Raw genomic sequence first — 25,102 nt, 5'->3', positions numbered from 1 at the left:
AGCATCTTGATCTTAGTACTTTATTCTAGTTTACTTTAAGATTATAAAGGGACTTCTCTTTTAAAAAATGTGAGCCACATGAAATACATAGTGTTTTAAATCTCAATAGTACTTGTCCTTCTCCCCCTTCAGTTACACACGTGTTTTACAGTGAAGTGAGTCATGCCAACACCTGGCCTGTGTCCATGGTGAAATGAACTGGGCAGCACGGCTCCGGGGGCTGGGTTTATGATTGCCTCTTCCTTCTTGATCTTGCTGGTACCAGTTTCACTTTCACAGCAGATATCAAGGGTGAGGATGCCTCCCAGTGAGCATCATACTCTGCCATATAATTCTACTTCCATGGATCTATGAGACTTTAAACAGCTCCGAGATGTAAAATGTATTACATGAAATTGTTATTTGTAGTAACTGCAAAAGTATAGTGGAATTATTTGTAGGAATTAAAAGGTGAAATTTCAGAATGCAGGGAATCTACTTTCTGTATAGGTGTTTTAACTTGAATATCTTTTAAATTGTGTTAAATATTTTTATTTTAATTTCTATTGTGTATCTTATTTAATCTTGTCATGCCATGACATGTAATCAAACTATTATTCAAAGCTAAATTAGATTAGTGTGATTTTTTTTTGTTTTGTTTTGTTTTTTTACTTTGTGCAGCATGCTCTTGAGATTTCCAGCATTTGCTAAAGGAACTGCCCATAACTGCTCTTTAACAGCCATCGTAACTGGATCGTCAGCCTGAAAGATTCAGATGCCCGTTCCAGATTGATTGGCAGCATTATAGATAAGCTTCTTATGGAGTTTGTAATGCTTACTGATAGTTGTCTAAAAATATACTGGTAGAGAGGAGCAAATGCTGTGATTGGTTCAAGTTGTTTTAATTAGATAAACTCATTTGTGAGGTTAGATCTTGGAGAAGCTGTCATGCATACAGGCATCTTTTAAGATGCTACTTGAGGAGTGGTTTGTTTTGTTTTTGCTACTTTCCTTTTTTATTAACAGGCACATGTGGAAAGAAGATCCTTGTTTACAGGGACTGAGAAACAAGTTTTATGTTGTGTTTGAATAGCAGTCCTTAATTTTGAAAACCTGTAATCACCAGAGCAGCCAGTTAAGTTAGCAGTGGAAGATTTCCCCAGAGCAGGCAGTGACAGATAGCTGAGGAACCAGTGCAGTGTCTTTTGTCCTGTTTTCTTTTTATTGTGTATTTTATAAATTAATAAAATGAGAGATATGTTTGTTTCTTAACACGATAACTGTTCCAAATGATAAATTATATAATTTAAGTTTACTAACAAGTTGGAATGAATTGCTGATTTGTATCAGTTTGCAGGATCATTTTTAAAGTTTCAAAAGTCTGTGGTTGTTAAGAGCCATGCCTGCATTGATGCCTCTCAATATGTTCCCTGGCCGTCAGTGGGGCAACAACCACCCATAGGCCAGGAAGGCAGGACTATTCATCATGTCTCCTCTTGATATTTGAAATAGAAATGTGTTTGCTCTTGACAGAAGAATCACTGCTCCCAGTCCTAGCCTTGTATGGAGTGGGGCATGAAATCTCCTGGATTATCAGTTAGTCCTTGGCAGAGAACTGTGCTCTAAGTTGGGTATGTGGGAAGCTGAAGATAAAATATACCCTGCTTCCCATGAGAATGAGGCCACAATCTTTGTAGGAGGGGAGATCAGCATTGGAGAAAGGAAAGTTGGGATAGAAGTAATGGTGGTGATTGTGTGCTCGGTGTATTTCTGCCCAGAGCTCTAACCTGAGCTGCAAAGAAAAATCAGTCAGAATTCTACATCTGTTGGAGGACCTGTGATCTGACTAACAAAGCCAGGTCTGTCTCCATGTAGGATCACTAGAATGTCTTCCCATCTACTTAGAACCCTTCCTGGATATGTCTGTTTCATACCTGCAGTGTCCCATATTGTATGCAAACTTACTGGTAACCCATGGAAATGCAGTCCTGTGACAGCTGCTTTCAGAGCCAGTACTTCATCCTAGTTATAGAAACAGTTTAAGAGACTTGCGTGTTCTTTTGGAAAAGCCCTGCTCATATGGGCAGGCTGAGAAGAGCTGAACAGAATAGATGGCCAAGAAACTCCCAAGAGGTCTGGTGTGTGGCTCAGAGGTCAGGGGCCCAGTAGCAAATGAGTTCAGCTCACACTGTTGCTTAGAGTCGTCACTGCTGGTGAAGATGAAGAGGCCACAGCTCCTAAAGCAAGCACTTGGTCCTTACAGTTGAGTGTGCTGCAGGTAAAATCTGCCCAAACAGAAGTCTGAACCTTGATCCAGAGGAGTAAGCCTGCAGCAGACTCAGATGTATTCATTCTTGTCATAAAAATGTTAGGTCCAGTAAAGGGGAATCCTAAATTTCTTTCCTGTTTGTTTTCTCCATCTTGTTGTTCCTTCCTTAATTTAGGCTTAATTTTTAAGATCTGGTCTCAGAAGGAAGAATCGACTCATTTTTTATTTATGAAAAATTCAAGTCATCTTACAAAGAACTAACTTCTACAGTAAAAGATTGTCCTTCAAACTAGTACAAAAAAGGAGGAGGGGGAGAGAAAGAAGAAAAGAAGATGAGGAAAGGATTCACTGGAAATTTAAATAAATCTTAAATATATAAATGAGTCATTCAGAGCAAGACCTGATAGCATAGACCTATAATCCAAGCTGTTTAGGAGACCAGGGCAGGAAGATTGCAAGTTCAAGGCCTTCCAGGGCACCTTAATGAGACTTGTCTCAAAATATTGTTTAAGATTATTTTAAATGGAGGTATGGTTCAGTGGCAGAGCACTTCGTTAGCATGAGCAAGGTTTGATCTTCACCCGGTACCAACTCTACTCCTGAGGTAAAGTAACACTGAAACTATATTGGGTTCTGTTTTTCACCAGGGCAACTGGCAAAAATTCAGAAATTGGTCATGAGTTGTTTTGGAGCTCATAGACCACAGGCTTCTCAATATGCTGCTAGCAGAAGTGTAAATTGACACAACCCTACAGAGGCCACATTGACTGTCTCTCTCCAAAATATCAAGTGATATAACTATACACCTAAAATTTTAGGATTTATAAAGCAGATACATTTTTACTTAGGAGACATGTACATTGTGCCAGCTTGTAGTTGAAAAAGAGTAGAAATTTGTCAAGAATGGGCTGGAAAAATTATAGGATGTGTTCAGGGAGGCGCCTACATTATGGTAAAGATATGAGGTCCTTCGAACCACTGTGAACAATCCGGAGCTAGCTAGGCATGGCTGTAATCCCAGCACTGGCCTCAGACTCTCTGTGTAGCCAGCCAGGGCTGTTGCTGACTACAGTGGACAAGGTGCAGATTGGTTTGCACAAAACACCCATTGGACTGTGCAGGCTGATCCAGCGGTCACAAGTACGGTGAGGTTGCCTCCCCCGGAGAGCTGCTGCTTTAAAGTACCAGCAGCAGCAGGTGCCTGCCCGCTCTCTTCAGTCCTCATCCACTTCTAGTTTAACATCTTTATATTGTGCATGCAGCACAAAGTGTCCTACTCCACAGTCTTCTGGGTGACCATCTTTGTTAAGATTTATAACGTCAGCTGATTTTCACTGTGACCTTGGGATGCTGTTGTTTGTCCAGTAAAGATGACTTGCTTTGAGAACACCAAGAGTAAAAGCCCTGTTTCCATTGTGTGTTTCAGGGACAGACGTTTGCTTCAGCCTGCACAGGTGTGTGACATTTTGAAGGGTGTCATTTTGATAATCTGCTATTTTATGATGCACTATGTTGACTACTCCATGATGTACCACCTGATAAGAGGGCAGTCTGTCATCAAGCTCTATATCATCTACAACATGCTAGAGGTAAGGCCACTTGCTCCTGCATGCTCGCTCTGGTCCTGCTGCCTGCAGACTGGCCAGTCCTCAAGACGTCAAGTCTAACAGTATAGAGGAAGTGGGCAAAGAAGGTTTGCTGTAGCTTCTGGGAAAGGGGCGTCATTCACTGGAGGATCTTGGGACAGTGCAGATTTAGTGGGCTTTGGGAGCTAAGCTTTTATTGAGGTGACGCCTGAACCACTGGTCCTGGATCATGCTTGAAGGGAGCAGCTCCTCAAAGATAGGCGTTTCCTCCAATTAGAGGAAAGCTTCCCACTGCCTGCACAGTTTTGAGAACATACACTATCAAATTGCAAATCTATTGCAAACCCACTTACCTATTGGTTTTTTGTTTCTTATAAGAACTTTAAAGAGTCTGAGTGACTGTTAATTATGTTCTTGCTTTACTAAACATAAATTGTTTTGAACTTTTTATTTCAAGTTTCCCAATTTTTTAAAGTTTTTGTTTTGTTTTGGTTTTTGTTTGTTTGTTTTTGTTTTTTACAAATGGCTAATTTGACTAAGCCAATTGTGATTCCACATATGTATGGAGTACTCAGCATAAGCCAGGAGTAAGTGGAGGAAGTTATAAGCTTTGCTCCTCTTCAGCTTCCCTTCCAGAATCGTAAAATCAGGTTCAATATTTGCTTTTCATCTGGTGGCTGGTGAAATACTTAACTGAGCAGTTAGGAAACGGGTCTGCTATTTCCCTCTGCAGGTAGCCGATCGTCTGTTCTCTTCATTTGGACAAGATATCTTAGATGCTCTCTACTGGACAGCCACCGAGCCTAAAGAAAGAAAAAGAGCACACATCGGAGTCATCCCTCACTTTTTTATGGCTGTTCTCTATGTCTGTATCCTTGTAGACGTGAACATTCCAGCCACCAGTGTGATTCTACCCTATTTTATTTGTTTACCTGTCCCTGCATGAAATGCTGTATGTGTGTAGATTAAAATGAAATCCCTGGTTTCTTTTGAAAAATTGGTTTTAATATCCATTGTAAATTAGTTTAAGGCCTTCTGGATGCACAACTACTTTTCCTTGTGATTGACTGATTATAAGGAAACGTTGATGTCTGCCTGTAGTTAATATTCATAGCTGTGTGACTCTCAAGTTTTTTTTTCAGGTTGTAATTTGCATGATACAGTTTTGGAGATTGTGTTTGTGTGTCTGTGTGCACATATGTTTCTCTTGCTTCAAGTTTTTCTTTTGGAGAACAAGTACTTTCTAATGTATGTGTGTGTGTGTGTGTGCCTGTGCATGTGTGCATACTTGTGTTTACACTCACATAGGTTTACATACATGTGCATATCTATGAAAGCAGGACACATTCACAGGACTCTGTCATATCTTTTCCTTACTGTCACTGATACATTGAAGAAATTAATACTTGGGAACAAAGTGGGACAGAGCTTGCTCCCATTTTAGTGGAACAAAGGTGAATTATTCTGTGGGCAATAGGATATAATTCTGCATGACGTGAAGAACAGCCTGAGACATTTCTTACCATTTTAATCTTCTCTATCACTTGAGTAACCAAAGAAAAGCAACTCTATACTAACTTTGGTGTTCACTTTTAAAACTTTGAATTATCATAATGCAGAATGTGTGTATCTTACTCTTTCCTCTCATCATTCACCATAATTTCTTCAATTTATTCAGCACCTTTTTGAGGGCTTAATTCTTAAGCATTGTGCTAGGTGCCAGGGGTTCAGTTCTAAATAATGGATGTACAGATTTCCCTCTGCTTCTGCTTGTTTCCTGTGGTGTCCATATGTCTTACCAAATCTATATCAAATAGATAATAGGAAAATTGTGACAATAAGAAAATATTTGTCAGTCAGATTTGATCTAGAAAAATGAGATCATTTCTCCCATTTTTGATATTGTGTTAATAATTTTCTGAAAACAAGTTTTTTCCTTGACTTACTCTTAGTTCTACATGCAATTCTCATAATGGTTCAAGCAACGACTCTCAATGTGGCTTTTAACTCTCACAACAAGTCGCTGCTTACCATCATGATGTCCAACAATGTAAGTGCAAAATTGTACTTTGTATTGTTAGTTTAGGAAGGGCGGTCACACTAATATTGTGCATGTAAAAAGAGTCTTTGTTTCCTCTTATCCTAAGAAGCTTTTTGTGGAGAGATTGATTTTTACAACTGTTAAAGTGACGAAGATGGTATTTCTGTTGCTCTTTCAGTTTGTTGAAATTAAAGGAAGTGTTTTCAAGAAGTTTGAAAAGAACAATCTCTTTCAGATGTCAAATAGTGGTAAGTAGTCAGATTCTGATTGTAGCTCTAATTAGCATTCATTGAAGGTGACTCATTACCATAAACAAATGTTGAATAACATCTTAATGAGAAGTAGTTGTATTTTAAAACATTTTTTAAAGGCTTAAAAATTGTGTTTTCTAAAACAGATCAGTATTTACTGAGGTATTTTTCACCTAGTAGTGGTAACATCTGGATAAATATTAAATGAAAGAACATTGACCCCATCCTCCTCCAAAAAAGTTAATTCAAAACTGTTTGTTGCCATTAGCATAAGTGCTACATCTTAAAATTTCTAAAATAAAATATAGGAGACTATATCCACAAGTTTTGTATAGGGGAACATTTTTAGAGACTACACAAAAAAATTACTAACCATAAGGACAATATATAAGTTGAATTTCAGAATTAAAAAAATGTATATATGCTGATTAAAAATGAAAAGGCTGGGACTGGAGAGATGGCTCACACAGCTTAAGAGCATTGGCTGCTCTCTGAGAAGACCTGTGTCTATAACTCCAGCCCCAGAAGATCCAACGCCCCTTCTGGTCTCCATGGGTACTGCAAGTATCTGGAGCACAGACATACTTGCAGGTAAAACACTCATACACACAAAATGAAAATGAAGGAAAAGCATTTTTAAAAAATGAAAAGGCAGAGCAGAGTTATGTTAAAAGAAAAAAGTTGAGGTTATATATGTATCTGAAAAAGGACTTTATCATCCCTGATTATGTGTTGCAAATTCTGCCAATTAATTATAAAAGAGTGATCTGATTTAGAATAGCAAAAGACTTGGATCTAGAAAATGGAAATATAAATGGCCAGTACGTTCACACGCAGGTGCCTCGGATCATTAGGGAAAGTATCACTAGGGAAATACAAAGGAAAATCAAATGAGACATCACTGCATGGCCACCAGAATGCTCTTGTAGCCTGACAATGCCAAACTTGGGAAGATAGGGACTAACTACCTCTCTGTGCTTTGGTGGTGAGTTTGACTATGAACATTGCAACTACTCTGGAAAGCTTTGGGGTAGCCTCTTTTTTGGCGTTCACTACCCTGTAATTCAGCACTGGGAGTTACTGTGGCAGCTCTACTCAGAGTAGCCCCGAAGTGGAGACAACCCAGGATGAACAGGAACATAAATAAATGGTTGTACGTATAAGCCATGTAATACTGCTCAGCAAATAAAGGAAAACGGAGGCTGGGGAAGTAGCCTGGTTGCTAAAGTGCTTTGCCGCCCAAGCCTGAATACCCAGCTTTATTGTGAAAACACATATAAAACTGGGTGTGGTGGCACACACCTCCCCGAGGCTGCTAGCAGCCAACCTGACCTACTCAGTGACCCCCAGCACAATGAAAGTCCTGTCAAAAGAGAGGTGTATGGATCCTGAGGAACAACACTTCTTGCCTCCCCATACACTGTCCAGACATCAACACATTCACACAACACCAAACAAGGTAAAATGAAGGGGAAAAATGAATTAGTGATCTATCCTGCTGTGTACATCACAGAAACAAACACCAGCCTCAGAAAGTATGATTGAATTTCGTTTGTCTGAGGTCTGCGATCAGACAGAATTAATTTATGATGACAGAAAGGAGAGTGGTTACTTGTTGGGAATGGAACATAACTGGAGAAAGGGTCAGAGAAACTTTGTTGATGGTAGAACTCTTCCATTTCTAGTTAAAATGGCACCAGACATTACCAACCTATGTACTCGAGATCTGTGCATTTCATTGTATGGAAATTCATGACAAAAATGATGATGCATGAATAAATTAAAGCAAACGGTTTAGAATTGTAGATTTGAGAACTTTTCAAGGAATAAGAAGAACAAATGGAAAATGAATAAGGTCTAGGCAGTTCTGTGAGGCTGTCCATGATGGATCTGAAAGCTCTGAGCCACAGCATCATTTATATGAGATTTTGCTTTACTATGAAAAAAACTTTTTAAAGATTTGAGTTATGTTTTAGTAAAGCTCACAGTTTAAGTAAGTAAATAAAGTCTTGGCTTCAAGATGTATGTAAAACATTAAAATGTAAAAAAAGTAGAAAGTACCAGAATAAAACTTCATTTTAATATTCCATAGTTTCATTTACATACTTACGTTGGTAGATTTTTGTAATAAAAATTTTTATCTTGTCAACTTTACATAATATTAAAATCTCCATTTTTCATATTATAAACTTGTATTTATCCGTCAAATGGTTGGTTTTTATTCATTTTCTCATAGTTTGAATCACCTGTTTTCTGAACTGTTTTCTTCAAGAGCCCCTGAAGAGAGTTTTCCGCTCCCCTAGGTGCTCTCGCAGCTGAAATGGCTATGGGGGTTGTGTGTCGCAGCTTCTATGGGCGAGAGTGGATACAAGCCTAAATACTGGTCTTGCTCAGGCTCCATTTGCTCAGAAGCCTGCTTGGCTTGCTTCAAATGATATGCTCAGTTTCCTTCCAGATAATTGGGTTAAGAACCAAGTTTGTCTTATACAGCCATTCTTAGTGGGACAGTTAAAATGAGTACATTGCTTTGTTAACTTTGTTAGTGAAAGTTAGAAAGAATTTAACATACATACAGAGACAGATCTGTGAATAACTGTATAGAATTCCAGTTAAAGGTCCATTAAGAAAAGCACCCCCATGAATTCAGATCCACCTCTAAGGAAGCACAGAGAGTATTTCCTCTCTTTGAACTGATTTGGCTAGGAATTATGCTAGGACAGACTTTAAATTGCATCCCCTTTGAAATCATCCGAAAGAGTATGCACTGTGTTGTGAGCTTGTCAGAATGAGCACTTGAAAACCCCGCATATGCTTTTCCAGTTCTGTCATGCATTTCACAGGGGGTATATCTGTACTCTGAACCTCAAAATTCATTGCTATCTATACCTTGCAACTGGTATTGTTTAAGAATTCACACTCTGGTTTCATGGATTGCACAGCATGTGTGTCCACTGAGCTCAAGGGTTAAAGGTACAGTTCAGACCCACAAGTGAGAAGCTTGGTGACTCTGGAACAAAGGTACTGGCTCTAACTGGAAGAGTTTAAGAATTTGGGGAAGGCACAGACAGTAAAGGTAGCTCACCTGAGAGGATTTGCAATGGAGGGAAATCCAGTTGTGGTGTGGAGCAACAACAGTGGGGAATGGAAAAAAAGAATGGTCGGTCCCACAGAGGACAGTGAGGTGACGTGGTGGTGCAGGGTTCTGATCAGGCAGTGTCACAGTCAGGTGGGATGGAAGCTGTGCTACGTGAGTGACAGTTTCTAGCCACAGCTTCCAGGCTTACACAGACACACGCATATGGTACACTCTCATTGTCACAGGTACTTTTTTCTTGACTATGTGGTATCTTGGGCTCCTAAGAAGAAAACAGCTGAAAAAAATTAAATATATAAATTGTCTCTGACAAGAAGTCAGTTCTTTATTTTCATTAAATTCATTCCAATTAATCAGCCAGTTATTAACTTAGGGCAAACACCACTGTGAAACCTAATTCTTTATAAACACACACACAAAAGAAATCCCCTGGCTACCACCAAGCAATGCTATTACAATGCAAGTATTCTCTTAAGAAAGAAATTACATACACATTTGTTACCAGGTTAGATATTTCCTGGAAGCACACAAGTTTATTTTACCCAAAGTCTTGTATTTTATTCTATGATTCTATTTTATTTTTATTCTTCTATAAAAATGAAAACACTTGTCATATATTCCCAAAGACTGTTGGAGGCATTTAATGACCCAGTTTGAACATTTTAATTTTTTTAAATCCCATACTGGTAATATGTTGGAAACAAAGTAATGGCTTGCACGCATGGGTATATGTGCACACGCATGCACGCACACATGCACACACACGTGCATGCGCGCGCGCGCGCACACACACACACACACAATTAGCTGTGAGTCCTCCATGGCTGTAGGAAATATTCTAAACGAAAGTCACATCCTCATTGAACATGTGAAGACTTTCCTTGTCACCACTCCCTACATAATGCATCATAACAACTATGTACATTGTATTTGATACAACTTAAGATACAAAGATGACTTGGAGCATATGACAGAAGGTGATAGGTTATGTACAGGTAGATAGTGCAATGTTTGGTATGAGGGACCTGAGCACTGTGAATTTTGGTATCTAAAAAGGAACCCCATGGGTTCCAAAAATCACTATTTTTTTTACAGATGTTTTAATAGAATTATTTAATTATTTCCCTATTTAATACATTTTAGCACTTAATGTTCAACTCTCTCTCTTTTTTTTAAGATATTAAGGAACGATTCACAAATTATGTGCTTTTGCTAATAGTGTGCTTAAGAAACATGGAACAGTTTTCTTGGAATCCAGGTAAGTGCCTCTTGGATCAAATATGGTGTCCTTTAAATTTACTCTTTTTTTGTTTTTGTTTTTGTTGTTGTTTTTTATTTTTTGAGACAGTTTGGAACTGGCTCGTAGACCAGGCTAACCTTGAACTCACAGAGATCCACTTGTCTCTGCCTCCCAAGTGCTGGGATTAAAGGCGTGTGCCACCACTGCCTGGCTAATTTTACTCTTAAGACAAATCAAGGCTGGGTAGTGGTGCCACGTGCCTTTAATCCCAGTACTTGGGACACAGAGGCAGGCAGATCTCCGAGTTTGAGGCCAGCCTGGTCTACAGAGCAAGTTCTAGGACAGCAGGACTACACAGAGAAACCATATCTTTTTTAGTTTTCAAAAAACTTAAAAAAAAAAATCATTCTTTCACATGAAGTAAAGTCAGTGCTGAAGTGCCTGTCTGTACTGATGTTTGTGTATTTGAAATGGCTCTTCCAGGGGAATGGATGTTTCATACTCTATGGAGTTGGATGCTGTCATTTCTCATAAGACCTGTGTCTCTGCAGATGTTCATGTGGCTAAGCATACTCCAAGTGCAGCAGCTCAGGGCCCTCTTGGAGCTGTAGCTATTGTGGTTACTCTGGGTCCCATTAGGTTAGAGCCTTCGCTCTTCCTCACATTTACCTTTTTTTTTTTTTTAGTGAGGGTGAATTTTAGAAATAGATTAAAGTCAATAAATTGTGTTGCTTATATTCATTCCTGAATCTGGCTGACAAGAGGTTGTCAGAATTCCACAAATGTTCACCTGTTCAGTTAGCAGCCAGGCACTGCTATGCCCCGTCCCAGGCAAATGGCTCAGCCCAGGACAGCTGTAAAAGTGCTGAGGAGTTCACAGGCCTCGCAGGCTGATGGGGTAGGAGGTGACTGCAGCACAGAACTTGTTCCGATAGCTCAGGTCATTTGCAGGCTTTTTTTCTTAATGTACAGTTCGTTCCTAATGGAACAGACAATGTTTCATAGTTCTTGTGTGACTTCCAACATTGTGGATGTCCTAAGCATTTGAAGCCTCTTGCTACCTTGACTTGTGGCTTGTTTTCAGGGATATTTGAAGAATTAGAACCACACATAAAGTGATATTGAGTTTGGAAATACATTTCCAGGGGTTACTTTCTTACAGAACCTGTATGGTCAAATTGTAGATCTTAACAGCTCTAATCTGAATAGATCCAAAGGCCACTTGACCTCTGGTGGGAAAGCCCCTCATGCTACACACCTGACTTTGTGTTATCTACATGCTTTCAAAAATATTAGCTTTACACTCATGTGTGTGTGCACATGTCCTAACTCATGCCTGTGGATACACATGCTCACTTGCACACTCATGCAGAGGTTAGATAACAACTTGTGACAATCACTTAACTCCTTCCACAGTGGTAGCTCTGGGGCACGAACTCAAAGTGGTCAGGCTTGGCAGCAAGTTCCTTTACCCACTGAGCCATTTCTCTGGCCTCTACCTGGATGCTTTTGGTGCATAGTGTTGACAAGATCAGCTAACAGTTTCCACAAAAGACAGAGTGGGCATGTGTGACTGGCCCCAGAAATGGAGCCCAGACGGAATTAGTCCCAAAGGAACAGAATTGTTATGCCAGAGGAAGGCCCGATCGATCTGAGAACTGGATGTGTGAATTCCCGTAATCATACCTTAAACCTCCTTTACCTCCACTGTGCAGTGACAAGGGAACACCATGCATTGATGCTTTCACTGGTTTGGACATCGTGCTTTCATACTTCGGTTTTGTTTTATAATTGCTTTCCCTTTGTGCCCAAGGTACCTAACAGCAAAAGTACTATTTTGTATGGAAAGCACATTGCTGCATTCCAGTATCTCAGTTAAATCTTACAGTAATGAAATGTAAACATTCTATTAGTCTCATTTTGTAGATGAGGAAACTAGGCTTTAGATGCTTAGAAAATTTTCCCAGGAGCATAGCAGGAGATGGCAGCATTTGCTATTAAGAGTCCTAGGAGCCTATTAGCTTCAGCGAGTTGCTAGACTCAGAAAAGCTTCCCTCTGTTGTCCATGTAGGCAACCCTGCCCTCCAGTAGTCCATGCTGAGTTTCTGTAAGCCCCAACCAGCATCTCTAAACATCTTTGCTTTGCACTTCTTCGGTTCTTGTTTGGGACCTGGGGAGGATGCCTGTGGATGGGTTTATCAGTTATGTAGTACTGAATTGAAGTCTTACTAAAATAAGCAGATATAGTAAGTTATGTCTATGTGCTGTGAAATAAAACAACCAGCTCTTTAAGCCATGGTGATCAGGGAGGAAAGGGCTTCAACACATCTGCTAGGTGTTCTAAGGACCCACTTACCTAGTCATCTCTCCAGTGTGTGGTTTCCTCATAGGAAAGGCCTCTGGATGCTGGCCTGCATGTGAAGTGGTGCTAGGACACCGGATAAACATTAATTATCCTTTAACTTGGTAAAACGTTACTCTGGCCATGAAGGTTCTAATTAATAAAATGCTAGTTCTCCGTTATTCATTGAAAATACTAGAGTGTGCCCTGTTGGAGGTTCCAGGCTGCTAGGAGCTTGAGGTACAGGTTCTATTTCTATGAAGAGGTCTAATTGTCTGTTTCTTACCTGCTTTATAGATCATCTCTGGGTGTTGTTTCCCGATGTCTGTATGGTGATCGCGTCAGAAATTGCTGTGGATATTGTAAAGCACGCCTTTATCACCAAATTCAATGACATCACTGCAGATGTATGTATTTCTAGCAATTCCTATTTAATGTTTCCTTGACTCATTATTATCATAAGGTAACCTTTGGTTTATTGTATTTATTATTAAAATCATACTGGATCTATTTTAAAATAGAACCATCAAAATATTTCCTATTTAGAAATTGGGTTTTGTTTTTTTCTGTGAATATAATCAGGTACCTAAGTCCTAGGAGACAAGCTGTACATTTTACTTGTGAACTCACTTGAGGAAGCTTTGGGGGATTTTCTTTATGTTGTAACCATTTTCTCTAGTACCTTTAGAACTAGCTCCTCGGCTATAAATCAGTATACAGGTACATGGAGGTGGAGAGTGTCATTGTCAGAGCCTCAGCCTTAGTTCCAAACAGAGACAGTTAGCTCAGCAGCTTCCTTGATTTTCTTGAGTTATATTTTTGACAATCATATTTGACAACTTATTTATTGTTCAGCGCAAAAGTGAATGCAGTACCAGTTGCAAAATCCTGTTTCTGGTTTTCTAAATGCTTGAAGCATGTTTCTGTCCTTTCAGCAAAGCAGAAATCAAAACTGAATTCACCATTTTCTCTCTTGGCTTTGTCAATACAGATGATTTTCTTTTTTGTAGGGTATTTTCTCAGTACCTGAAATTAAAGGTTTGATTCAGGTAGTTCATGCCATTTTTAGTGGGAATACAATTGTCATGCTCCCTAGAGGCTGCTACAATGGCTCTGATAAGGTCCAGCCCATTTCTGTCTCACTCACTATCAGCATCCTTTTTTGGAAGGGTGTTATTGTTGTGGTTAAATACACGGTTATAATACTTAACTGTGCACTCAAAATTCCAGAATTATTTTTTCGATATAGCACTGCTTAAAATGGCCACTTCTCCCTAAAGTCCAAACTCTGGGAACTGTAGTCATTGGCTGTTATTCCTCTTTAGAGCAAAGCCTTTAAAATGTAGCAGCTCAGGCCGGGCGGTGGTGGCGCACGCCTTTAATCCCAGCACTCGGGAGGCAGAGGCAGGCGGATTTCTGTGAGTTCGAGGCCAGCCTGGTCTCCAAAGCGAGTACCAGGAAAGGCGCAAAGCTACACAGAGAAACCCTGTCTCGAAAACCAAAAAAAAAAAAAAAAAATGTAGCAGCTCAGGGAAGCTAACCGTTTTCCTCAAGCTGTAGATGTCTGGTTGCTCATTAGCATCTTTCCCTGAGTAGGTAGGTGTGGAAGCCCATTTTCAGGTTCTTAGTGGCTTTACTCAGCAGGTCTTCATAGAGAGGATGATTGGACCACGGGCCTGAGTGCTGGTGTCTGAGGTGGTCTGCACTTGGCTATGCTGCGGGGAGGTCTTTTGCTCTACCACTTGGCGTTTCTATAAATACCTTAGGGCAGAGACAGTCAGGGCTCGTTGGAATAGGTTCCAGGCCTTCTTGGAGGCTATCCTGTATTTTCTATTTGTTTATCTTCATATTCTAAATCCTTCTATCTAATATTTCCTGCTACTCTCACTCAAGAAAACTCTGGGGAACTGTGGGGTTGGTGGGTAGCTGCCCCGCAGGTAGGAAGCATTTTTATCTACAAAGCCTAAACCTTTCCACTGTGTGTATGTTGTAGACTGCATCTTACCTTTTTTTTTTTTTTTTTTTTTTTTTTGCCTTCAGGTCTACAGTGAGTATAGAGCCAGCCTTGCATTTGACCTTGTCAGCAGCCGACAGAAAAATGTGAGCATTTCATTTAAAGGTGTTGTCTGAAATTATCTCCCTAGTGGTTAAATGTACTACAGATAAAACTATAGACTTGAACTTGTCTTTTTCTAGACATTAAATATTTATACAGCAATAACATTAAATGCTGTATGTTTCTGCAACATTTTAGCAATGATATAACTTCTTATTTGAAATGTGTGGTGACCACTTAGGTTCCTGCATCCTTCTGCTCAGTTATGGGGCAGGTGCTGCGTTCTCTTCAGTTTGTACCACACCTGTTCAGAGCTTCTGCTGATGAGTGAATGGTACTTTCTAGATGCTAATTAAACTGAGTGAGTCCTTTTCTCCATTCTCTGCAGGCATATACAGACTACAGTGACTCGGTAGCACGGAGAATGGGATTTATTCCTCTCCCGCTAGCTGTCTTAGTAAGTTTATGCTTTTCTGTTTTCATAATGAAATGACCATCATCATAAAACATCAGTATGTGTTATCAGTAAGTCTGTTTTCATAATGAGATGGCCATCATCATAAAACATCAGTATGTGTTATCAGTAAGTCTGTTTTCATAATGAGATGGCCATCATCATAAAACATCAGTATGTATTATCAGTAAGTCTGTTTCAACAGGTCTTTGTATTTCAAAAAATGGTAAGTAACCCAAAAGAAGTTTGTCTTAAATTCTAAATTCATTATTCCTTTGGATTTTGAGCTATCAGCAGAAAAGTGACATCATGGAGACTGCTTATCCAAATAGCTTTCCTAACAATGAGGTTATTCTTTTGCTTATCCATTGAGTAAAGAATTTTCTCTCTAATGGATACACCCGGAGGTGGGCATTGCTGTGTCTACTGGAGCATGGAGGTGGCTGCATAGCTCGTCCTGTTTCTAGCGGGCACTTTGATAGTGAGGTGCTAGGTGCCATCAATCCAGTGCTGGGAACATATGCTGAGGAAATAAACGCAGAATGCATAGTGAGTGGTGAGCAGGTCTGAGCCCTGCAGTGTGCTTACACCTTCTACCCTCCTGGATCCAGCATCTGAACGTGACCTGAAAGCAGCTGTGTGCAGGTCAGCTGACAAATGTACAAGAAAGCTGGAAGTCGTAGCAGCTGTATTTAGATTTTACCCCACGTTTTTAGATGGTGGGTGATGATAGGTTTCATGTTAAATTTCAACAACTTAACAGATAACCATACCCTAAACATGTTATGGTTTTAATTGCTTATGATATAGTAATACAAATTTCTTTTACTTCAGAAAAACAAATTTCGGAGAAACTTAGATTCTAAAGGTTATTTAGTAAAAGTTAAAGAAATTGAAAAAAATAGCATGTTGAATTTTTCTATGTGTATTTCCTGGTATTAGAAACATGATATATTCAGTCCTGAGGGTAAATCTAGATTGTGCAGCTGTTTTTTAATTAAAGGGTTAGTTGAATGGTAGTAGCAACCCTTTCTCTGCTAGAAGCCGTGGCACAGGTGAGGGCTCCATGGTGCTTTTCTCACAGTGAAACCAGATTGGACATGTGACAGCCCATCCCATGTCCCATTTCTGTTGTTCTTTTCGTGTGTAGCATTTTAATTCTATTGAAGGCATCACGATAGAATCTTAACATCACTGGGTGAGGCCAGTTATCGCTGCTTCGTTTTCATAGCTGCTCCCAGGACCTGGACCTGTAATGTGTAAATGTTTTCTCTCAGCTGCTCCCACCAGATTCATTCCACAGGCTTCCAGGGATAATACTTCTGTGTCTAGGTTTCTCTTTCATAAGAAGCTAGGTGTTAGCCCTGACTAACCAAAGAGACAGAGCCACATGGCTTTTGAGTGATTAATTGTGTGCTTAGTTTCTTAAACAACGTAAGTCTGCCTTTGCTCTATGTTCCCTGCAAGTTATTGGGGGCTCTTAAAGAATTTGAACAGTGACAGGAAAAGTGAAGAAAATGCCCAACCAGGATTATCTCTAGCAACAACTAGATGAGCTTCCTCAGACAGACCTTGTAGGTTGAGTTTCTGCACCTCTGCTAGATGTAAGTAAATCTCCATCGGTGAAGTGGGCCGCAGCAGACTTCTGAGAGTCTGTGGCAGCTGCCTGCGTGCTGGGGCTGCCTATGAAACCCAAGCCGGCAGAGATGCCGGAGGAGGCAGATTGGCAATGAACTGGAAAGTCTAGACCCAGCCTCCTGGACTTAGATGCAAGTATACTCTAAAATGTTAAAGTAAGAAAGAAAAAAATATTTTTTGAATATTAACTAATAACTCTATGGTTGTGTTTTGTCTGTGTGTTTTTGTGTTTTGGTTTGTTTCTGGCTAGCTCATCAGAGTTGTAACAAGCTCAATTAAAGTGCAAGGAATCCTGTCCTATGCCTGTGTCATACTCTTCTATTTTGGGTAAGATTGACTGTTCTTGATTATGTTTTGACTTTACAGTAAAGTGTGTATAACTGCAAGATGTAATAGAAGCTAATTGCACCCAAAAATATTTCTCCTCTTCTATGTGCTTAAGTTTGAATTGTTAACCAAAAGTTCTCAATAAGGTCTTTTTGTTCAAGATTTATATTCCACCCATACTTTATTTTGGGAGGAAAGTCTTTCATCGCATTCATTTTTTTCATATTTAGAAACACCTTTAATTTTCCTGTGTGCTTGCCAAGCTTAATATTCAGCACACTGGGCATGTGTCATATCCACCTAATAATGCCAACTGAATCTTCTGTGAATTTGTTGATCCCAACTAGCTTACATTTCTGGTTGGGAAACACAGGCAGGAGGTAAACAGTTGAGTTTATACTAATCATAAATGGTAATAAGAGAATGATGTTGTCAAATGTTATTTTGCCACTGTTTGATTTTTCAAGAAGTGAACTAAAATAGCCCTCCTGAGTTCTGATGACTTTGCCCAAAGGGAAATCTGGGAAACCCAGAGCTGAGCTGGCTTATGTGAGTGCATGGGCATAAGTGTTGGAGAATGCCATCTGTGGGACAGTACAGCCCTGAGCACCTCCAGAGGAAAAGGTTGTGGGCAGATAAGCAGAGCAGGAATGATTTCAGCCCTAACTTCCCACAGAGTCTGGTTTCCAAAGACATCTGTGATGGCCCAGCTTCATGTTTGAGTGTTCTGTATACCCTCCTGGTCCCATGTAATACCTGGCATGTGATGGGTATCCACATACTGCCTGGAACATGACAGGTACCCAAGACTGTCCAAACAGCTCAGACATGGTCACTCCTGTGGGCTGCACTTAAGATCCCTCACTCATTGTAAGTGCTTCCCAGTGCCTGTCTTAGCCCTCCTCCTTCAGAGCTGTGTCTGGGTGAGGTGACTAATTGCAGTGACACCAGAAATAACTCTGATTGAGTGCTGTGATTACAGGTGTGTACCACCATACTTGGTTTATGCTGTGCTGGACATTGAGTTCAGGGCTTTGTGCATGCTAAGTATATGCTCTGCTAACTGAACTACGTCTCCAGAACACACTTTTTTGTTGTTCTTGAGATAGGATCTCACTTAGCCCAGGCTGGCCTTGAGCTCACTACTCACCAAAGGCTGGTTGTGAACTCCTGTTTCTCCTTCCTTGAATATAGCATACTTGAAAACCCGTCACATGCCAGGTATTACATGGGACCAGGAGGGTATACAGAACACTCAAACATGAAGCTGGGCCATCACAGATGTCTTTGGAACCAGACTCTGTGGGAAGTTAGGGCCAAAATCATTCCTGCTCTGCTTATCTGCCCACAACCTTTTCCTCTGGAGGTGCTCAGGGCTGTACTGTCCCACAGATGGCATTCTCCAACACTTATGCCCATGCACTCACATAAGCCAGCTCAGCTCTGGGTTTCCCAGATTTCCCTTTGGGCAAAGTCATCAGAACTCAGTTTTGATGTGTGCTTGTCAGCTGTGGAGGGAAGATGTGACCAGCACGTCTTCCTCATCCATTCAGCAATCTTGGCTGCCAGGGTCCATGCTGTTCTAAGGGTCAGCCAAAAAAAAGACAAGACAAGTTCTGTCCCCCAGTGTCACTAGAATTGTAGTGTGCAAAGGGACTGACAGGAGACACATTCTGAAGAGATAGTTGTAGTAAGCATAGTGAGCAAAACTGTGGGTGTGGGGGGAGAGCTGGAGAGGGACGGGAAGACTGCTTCAGTTGTGAGCAGAAAGCCTGGTTGACCCAGGGAATACAGGGTATAAGCCTAGAGGGTGGGCTGTAAGAAGGTCGCTGACAGGGAGATAGCTCCAGATTCTCCCAGAAGGGCTTTTTGCAAGAGCCCTTCAACTCCTGTGTGGAGGACGGGCCGGCCGAGTGTAGCAGGAACAGTGAGTCAGGAAGCAGTGGCCCTGCCAGGAAAAGCTGCAAGGCTGCAATGCAAGTGCTAGTACTGGAGGGTTGCACTTGTCAGCTGCATGCACATGGCTTGTACAGGAAATACACAGGAACGGCTTCAAGTGTGGTTCGAGAACCTGGGCTTCAGCAGAGAAGGGAATAGAACAGTCACTTACCGTGATAGAAGCTTGTGGCAGAGGGAACATTTAGGAGTGGAGAGATGAGGGCCTGCGAAAAGGGTGATTGGAATCTAGAATCAGGGATTAGTTTGGTGAGTTTGGATTCTCTTAGGCAGAACCACAGAAGCAAGGAAGGAAGGAAGGAGTGAGGGAATGGTGCCGGGAGCCCCACAACTGGCAGTGGATTTGCACCTGTGGGGCTGTGGGACCATCTGTGCCGAGTTCTGAAACCCTGTGTGAAAGGCCTGAGGACCAGACAGGAATCCTCGTCTATTTTACATGTTGACTCACATGTTAAGCCGCTGGTGATTCTCACTGGCTTGTAATTCCGTGTTACTGACAGTGTTTCATCTCAGACACAAAAACAGCAACCTACTTGTTCACTCATGCTAAAGCTGTCAGTCACAGCCCACAGTATGTGAGAAGATATGAATGGGTGCTGCGATCTCTAAATCATTTTGCCAATTACAAACTTTTTAATAGAAGCAAAATGTTAGAAATAATCCAGATATCCAGAAATGGGAGCTATTACAAATGAGTTTTGTTCTGTAGCCCATACCACAAAGCATTCTTGAGATCACATAGGAACTTTAACTGACATGGAAGAACATTTGTACAATATATATATATATATATATATATATATATATATATATATACATATATATATATATGTATATATATATGTATATGTGTGTATATATATATATATATATATATATATATATATATATATATAATGTGTGTGTGTGGGAGGGGGTTACGTATGTAACAACAGCAGAGTAATAAGGAACAGACTTAACTTTCCTTTGTGCTGAGCATGGCTCTAAGCCTCTCCCAGTCCTCTCCTTTCTGATCAGTTGTGGAGGATTTTGCCTGGGTCCTTAAAGGACTCTACTCACACACTGAGCCCAGATTCCTCTTCTTGCTCCCACTTTGCCTCCACCACAACCTTGTAAATAGACCCCATTTCTACACAGTAAGAAGATACAGATGATGTACATAGAGCAAATGGCTGATAATATACTGGATACCACATAGGGAATTAGAAATTGTCTTTTATTTCTTGCTCATCTGCATCTACCTGTTTTATGGTAAAAGGATACATGTTGGATTATCTATACTAGGAAAGCTGCTGGCTGATAGAATTTCTCATGAATTAGAACATATCAGAAGTCTTCCTCTGTGATAAAGAACCTTGGGAAACTCAAGCTTTGTGCAGGGAACTCAGGTTCCACCAGCACAGGTCCTCTGACTCCTGGGACTATCCCCTCACCCTGGCCTGCATCTCAGAAGCAGGCTAAGAGGTCGGCTTGCATTGGTTTACATGAATTCCCACAACTCTGTTCTCTGTCTAAGGTTGATCTCCCTGAAAATACTTAATAGCATTGTGCTGTTGGGGAAGTCATGTCAATATGTGAAGGAAGCCAAAATGGAAGAGAAGCTGTTTAATCCTCCCCCAGCCAGCACTCCCGGGAAACCCTCCAGTAAATCCCAGAGCAAGTGCAAGTCCTCTCAAGGTATGTTGGCTCCAGAGTTCATCTTCTGAATTCTTCCTAGTAAATCAGTACTCAGCCATGGTGAAATGATGCTTAGAGATGCGCTTCATTCTACCTCACTGTTGGGTCCTTGAAGAGTTCTGTTCTAGGACAGAACCGCATCTGGACTGTTGGGAGGAGAGGAAGAACAGTAAGTAGAGCGTGTGTCAGGCCGCAGTGAGTGCTGTCAGGGACAGGAAGCGCTGCACACACAGCCAGTGAAAGGACTTTGGTGTTGGAAGAATAACGGGACTGATGTCCCTCCCCAGAACCCAGGGGCCTGTCACTCTCCAGAGGTCATTGCCTTAGACTTGAAAGGGAGAGGAGGCCAGTGCATCCAGACAGGGACCAGCTATGCTGGAGATGGTAAAGCTGGTTCCAGACAGAGCAAAGGAGACCAGCTGCTCCAGGGTATGAACCCAGGTCATTCTCCTGTGGGTCTTCTCAGAAGCTAAAGTGGGAGCTAAGGTTTTAGATGGTAGTCACTGTAAGAACGTGTGAGTGCTGTTTGTTCGTGATGCGAAAGATCAAAAGTGCATCAGCATGTGTCCTCTGACTTACATGAAGAAGTTAGTAAATGTGGAACCGGTCTAATGGAGGATGGCCATCAGATGAAGGGTCATGTCAGGTCACACACAGGTTACATGCATGTAAGAGGAGTGTCTGTGAAGGATGCCCTAGAGGTCAAGAGACTGCAAGCTAGAGATGATTCAGGAGGTTGTTGAAGTCAGGCCCTGAAGAGGGTAGAAGTCAACACTGAAGACAGTGTTAGCTCTTCACCTTCTCAGAGTCACAGAAGACTGCAGGGTCTCAGCAGGACTGCACACGTGGCAGAACCATCAGGTTGCATGTTAGTGGCAGTTTATGTACAGCTCACTCTGGTTTAAAGCTTCCTTAAAAAGATCAAATTGGGGGGGCGGTGGTTGAATGGAGTTGAGGATGTTAGCTGAGTGGTTGAGCATTTAACCTAGCAAGCATGAAGCCCTGGGTCCAGGCCCCAGCACCTTGGGGCAGGAAATGGAGACGGAAAGGGGAAGGGAGTGAATTTATAACTCAGAGGTCAGTGGGTCCCAGTCTCACTCAGCTGCCTCCAAGGCCAGCCTCCTAGATTCCTGGGCTGGGGCGAGGGGCTGGGGCCTTCCTTCAGAAGTGGCCTTCCTGCAAGTGGTCTGAGACTAGCTGAAGTGTACAGACAGGAGATGGAGCACCTTCAAGTCTACTTAGCCCTTCCAGAGGGAGTCCTGAGTGCAGAGCAAGGGCTGTTTTCCACTCAAGCCATGGTTTGAGGGCATAAGAGGGAACTGTAAAGACAGAGAGAGGATCTTTCCAGAATCAAGTGGTAGTGTTACCTATGGGGGTGGGTAAAATTTTGGATGAACAGAGTATGACTAGCCCCTGAATTTTATTATAAATTACAGCGTACACAGTATGCTTTTAGTTTTCATTTGTTTTATCTAAGAGGAAAGAATGGATACTTTTCATCACCCCTGAAAACATGGTGTTTGATAAGTATTTACTGTAACCAAAGGGAAATGGTTTCCTAATCCATTGGATCTGCTTTCCCACAGGCCTTTCCACGGAAGAAAACCTGTCCACTTCCATCACCAGCCAGCCTGTTCATCAGAAAGAAAACGTCATACCCTTACTTGTGACCAGCAATTCTGATCAGTTTCTGACAACCCCAGATGGCGATGAGAAGGACATAACACAGGAAAATTCTGAATTAAAACACAGATCCTCAAAGAAAGATTTGCTAGAGATAGACAGGTTCACAATCTGTGGGAACCGGATTGACTGAGTTTGTAGCCAATGAGGTGAAGATGCCGGGCCCTGGGACCACAGATGCTGGTCTGCCAGGACACACTTGCTAAAAATGGCACTTAAATATTTATTTAAAAACTTAAATTATTAATGGCAAGCAAATCTTAGTATCTTTCCTCCAGTACTGTGGCCTGGCAGAAGGGCAGACCACGGGACAGCGCCGGCCTCTGGCCTTGACTCTGGGATGCTGGTGGAGGGTGAACATTTCCTCCTGCTTGGCCAACAGCAGCAGCACTTCCGGCACCCAGCCAGAGCACTGCAAGAGTTCCTATGCGTTGTCAGCCTGGGCTTCCAGAATGTTGGATTTTCCTCCAAGCCTCTTCAGTATAAGGACATACCTGGGAAACTGTGAAGCTTTTACCATGAATACCTTTCTAGTCTCATACAGTTTTCACAAACTCTTTCCAAACTTGACTCCATCTGCCAAAGCATTAAAAAAAATTATTAAATATAAGTCCAGATAAATGTTCTTACCACCAGAGTCATACTTGGCAATACATCTAAACTAAGCAAAATAAAAGGCTACTTAAACACATGATGACTAACAGCATCTTAGAGGAAACAGAGCTCTCGGCCCTTTCATTCTCTTACTTCATGAAGGTCATGTGTCACTGAGAAATGCTTCCTGCTCTCTCAGTTACTCTCAGCAGTGTGAACTGTGTGGTTCTTAATGGCAGTGACCCAGTAAAAGGCAGTTACAGTGAGGGCACAGAGCAATGTCAACTGTAGACATTTTCTCCAGTTTCACTTTAAAGCTGCATCAGTTATTACAAGTCAGTAGATTTGGTGTTGAATTGTTGAAAAGCTGTTGATATACAAAATCAAAGTGGTTGCCATCGACAGGCTGGTTTGTTGGTTTTAGTTTTGTTTTGAGTAGCAGTTTTAAAGTGTTCACAGCGGGTTGAGCAGCGTCACCTTGCCGGGCTTGTAGACTGCACATGTCCTTCCATTGCTCTGTGTTCTGTGTGGGAAAGGGAGAGTGGGTGCCTTTGCTGGGAGAGTCCCTCCATGACTGTAAAAGGGTGTTTCAGATACAAGAGGATACTACAGTTGGATACTGGGAATAGCAACCCAAAGGGTGCTTTGGGGTTTTTCTTTGAGATAAAGATGCTGTTCCTGCTTCATTACTAGTTGGTGGCATCCAGGGGCAAGTTCTCACCACCCCATTTTTATCCTGAGAACCTTTTCTGCACTTCTCTTAAAAGAAAATTGACCGTATCTGATTTCTGAACTATCTGGAAGATGGTACTCTTAACTGATTTCCTTTGCTGTACCACTTATGAAACTCGGCTCTTATTCAAACATTTTGGGCACAGATGGCAAGTTTTAGATGGTTTTCCTGTATCCTGGATAAATGTAAAACTAGTTTTGATGCTTTGGCTTATGCACTTGAAATAAAGGAGAGTTTCTAATGATTTGCACTAACAGAATCTAAAGATAGCTGTTGGAAATGATATATATGCCTTGTGAAACCAGGAAGCAGTTTTAAGTTTAAAATGAACATTTTCATTCTTTGGTGTATGTTTGTTTCAGTGGGGCCCCATTTTTAAACTATTCTTTTTACCAACAAGAAAGTGTCCATTTCAGCTAGGAGCAGTGTGGAGAAAGCTCTGCCAAACTCAGCCCTCTCAGAACAAGAACATGGCCTAGATGTCTCCTCAGTTCCGCTTGAATTTTCTGTTTCTGTGTTGTTTTCTGAAGAATGCATTTCCTTTGCAGATGCTAGTGGGAGTGGGGATAACACTCACTTCTGTCCTAACGGCATTCAGTACTAATTTTATAAGTGCATCTTGTGTGAAACTCAATAAATTCAATTTTGTAATCTTTTTTAAAAAGGTCAATGAATTTCTTTTAGTAACAATTACTATTATATTTGATGGAATGGATGTCTCATTGTGTAAAACTTATTTCTAGTTTACAAATACTAGGGCTGTGTTAATTATGTTTAGTTACTCTTGTCCTAAATGATTAAAAAAAAGTTGCGATTTTATTTTTTGAAGAATAGCCTGCATGTTGATCATAGACCATTTAGTATCTTTCTACATGAAGATGTTTGCATTTAACAGGGATCTTGATGTCACAGTGTCAGTATGTACTTGTCTTATATGAGAATCACATTCAAGACGGTACTTTGGTTTTTAAATAGTCTAGTTAAGGTGCGACATATGTCAGACCCATTTTAGCTTTTCCTGTAGATCAAAGTACCAAACGCTATTGATGAATTTACCCTGGCTCCCTGTGTGGTCTTGTGCAGGCATTTGAAAGAAGCATGTTAGAACTGACTCCTCAGCATCTGCCCTGCCACATCTGTAGCATCTGTCCTACCACATCTGTTAGCAGCTGCCCTGCCACAT

At 41.1% G+C, this 25,102-nt stretch overlaps 1 protein-coding gene across 1 annotated transcript in view; it reads left to right on the top strand.

The window, feature by feature from the left end:
* The window catches only part of Tapt1 (transmembrane anterior posterior transformation 1), a 51,850-nt gene extending 27,276 nt beyond the window's left edge, over positions 1–24,574 (top strand). Inside the window, exons 4-14 of the mRNA XM_052734868.1 lie at positions 3,675–3,837; positions 4,568–4,703; positions 5,787–5,884; positions 6,054–6,123; positions 10,398–10,478; positions 13,099–13,208; positions 14,842–14,901; positions 15,246–15,314; positions 17,200–17,276; positions 20,749–20,909; positions 22,496–24,574. Of these exons, the coding sequence (XP_052590828.1) occupies positions 3,675–3,837; positions 4,568–4,703; positions 5,787–5,884; positions 6,054–6,123; positions 10,398–10,478; positions 13,099–13,208; positions 14,842–14,901; positions 15,246–15,314; positions 17,200–17,276; positions 20,749–20,909; positions 22,496–22,725 (1,255 nt within the window). The 3' untranslated portion in view covers positions 22,726–24,574. The remainder of the gene's footprint in view (positions 1–3,674; positions 3,838–4,567; positions 4,704–5,786; positions 5,885–6,053; positions 6,124–10,397; positions 10,479–13,098; positions 13,209–14,841; positions 14,902–15,245; positions 15,315–17,199; positions 17,277–20,748; positions 20,910–22,495) is intronic.
* Positions 24,575–25,102: the final 528 nt, after the last annotated feature.

Source organism: Peromyscus californicus, unplaced genomic scaffold (genome assembly GCF_007827085.1).
Source record: "Peromyscus californicus insignis strain IS unplaced genomic scaffold, ASM782708v3 Scaffold_13__1_contigs__length_99412109, whole genome shotgun sequence".
Lineage (NCBI taxonomy): Eukaryota > Metazoa > Chordata > Mammalia > Rodentia > Cricetidae > Peromyscus > Peromyscus californicus.
Note: the sequence above shows the minus strand (reverse complement) of the source record. Positions and strands in the feature narration are given on the sequence as shown.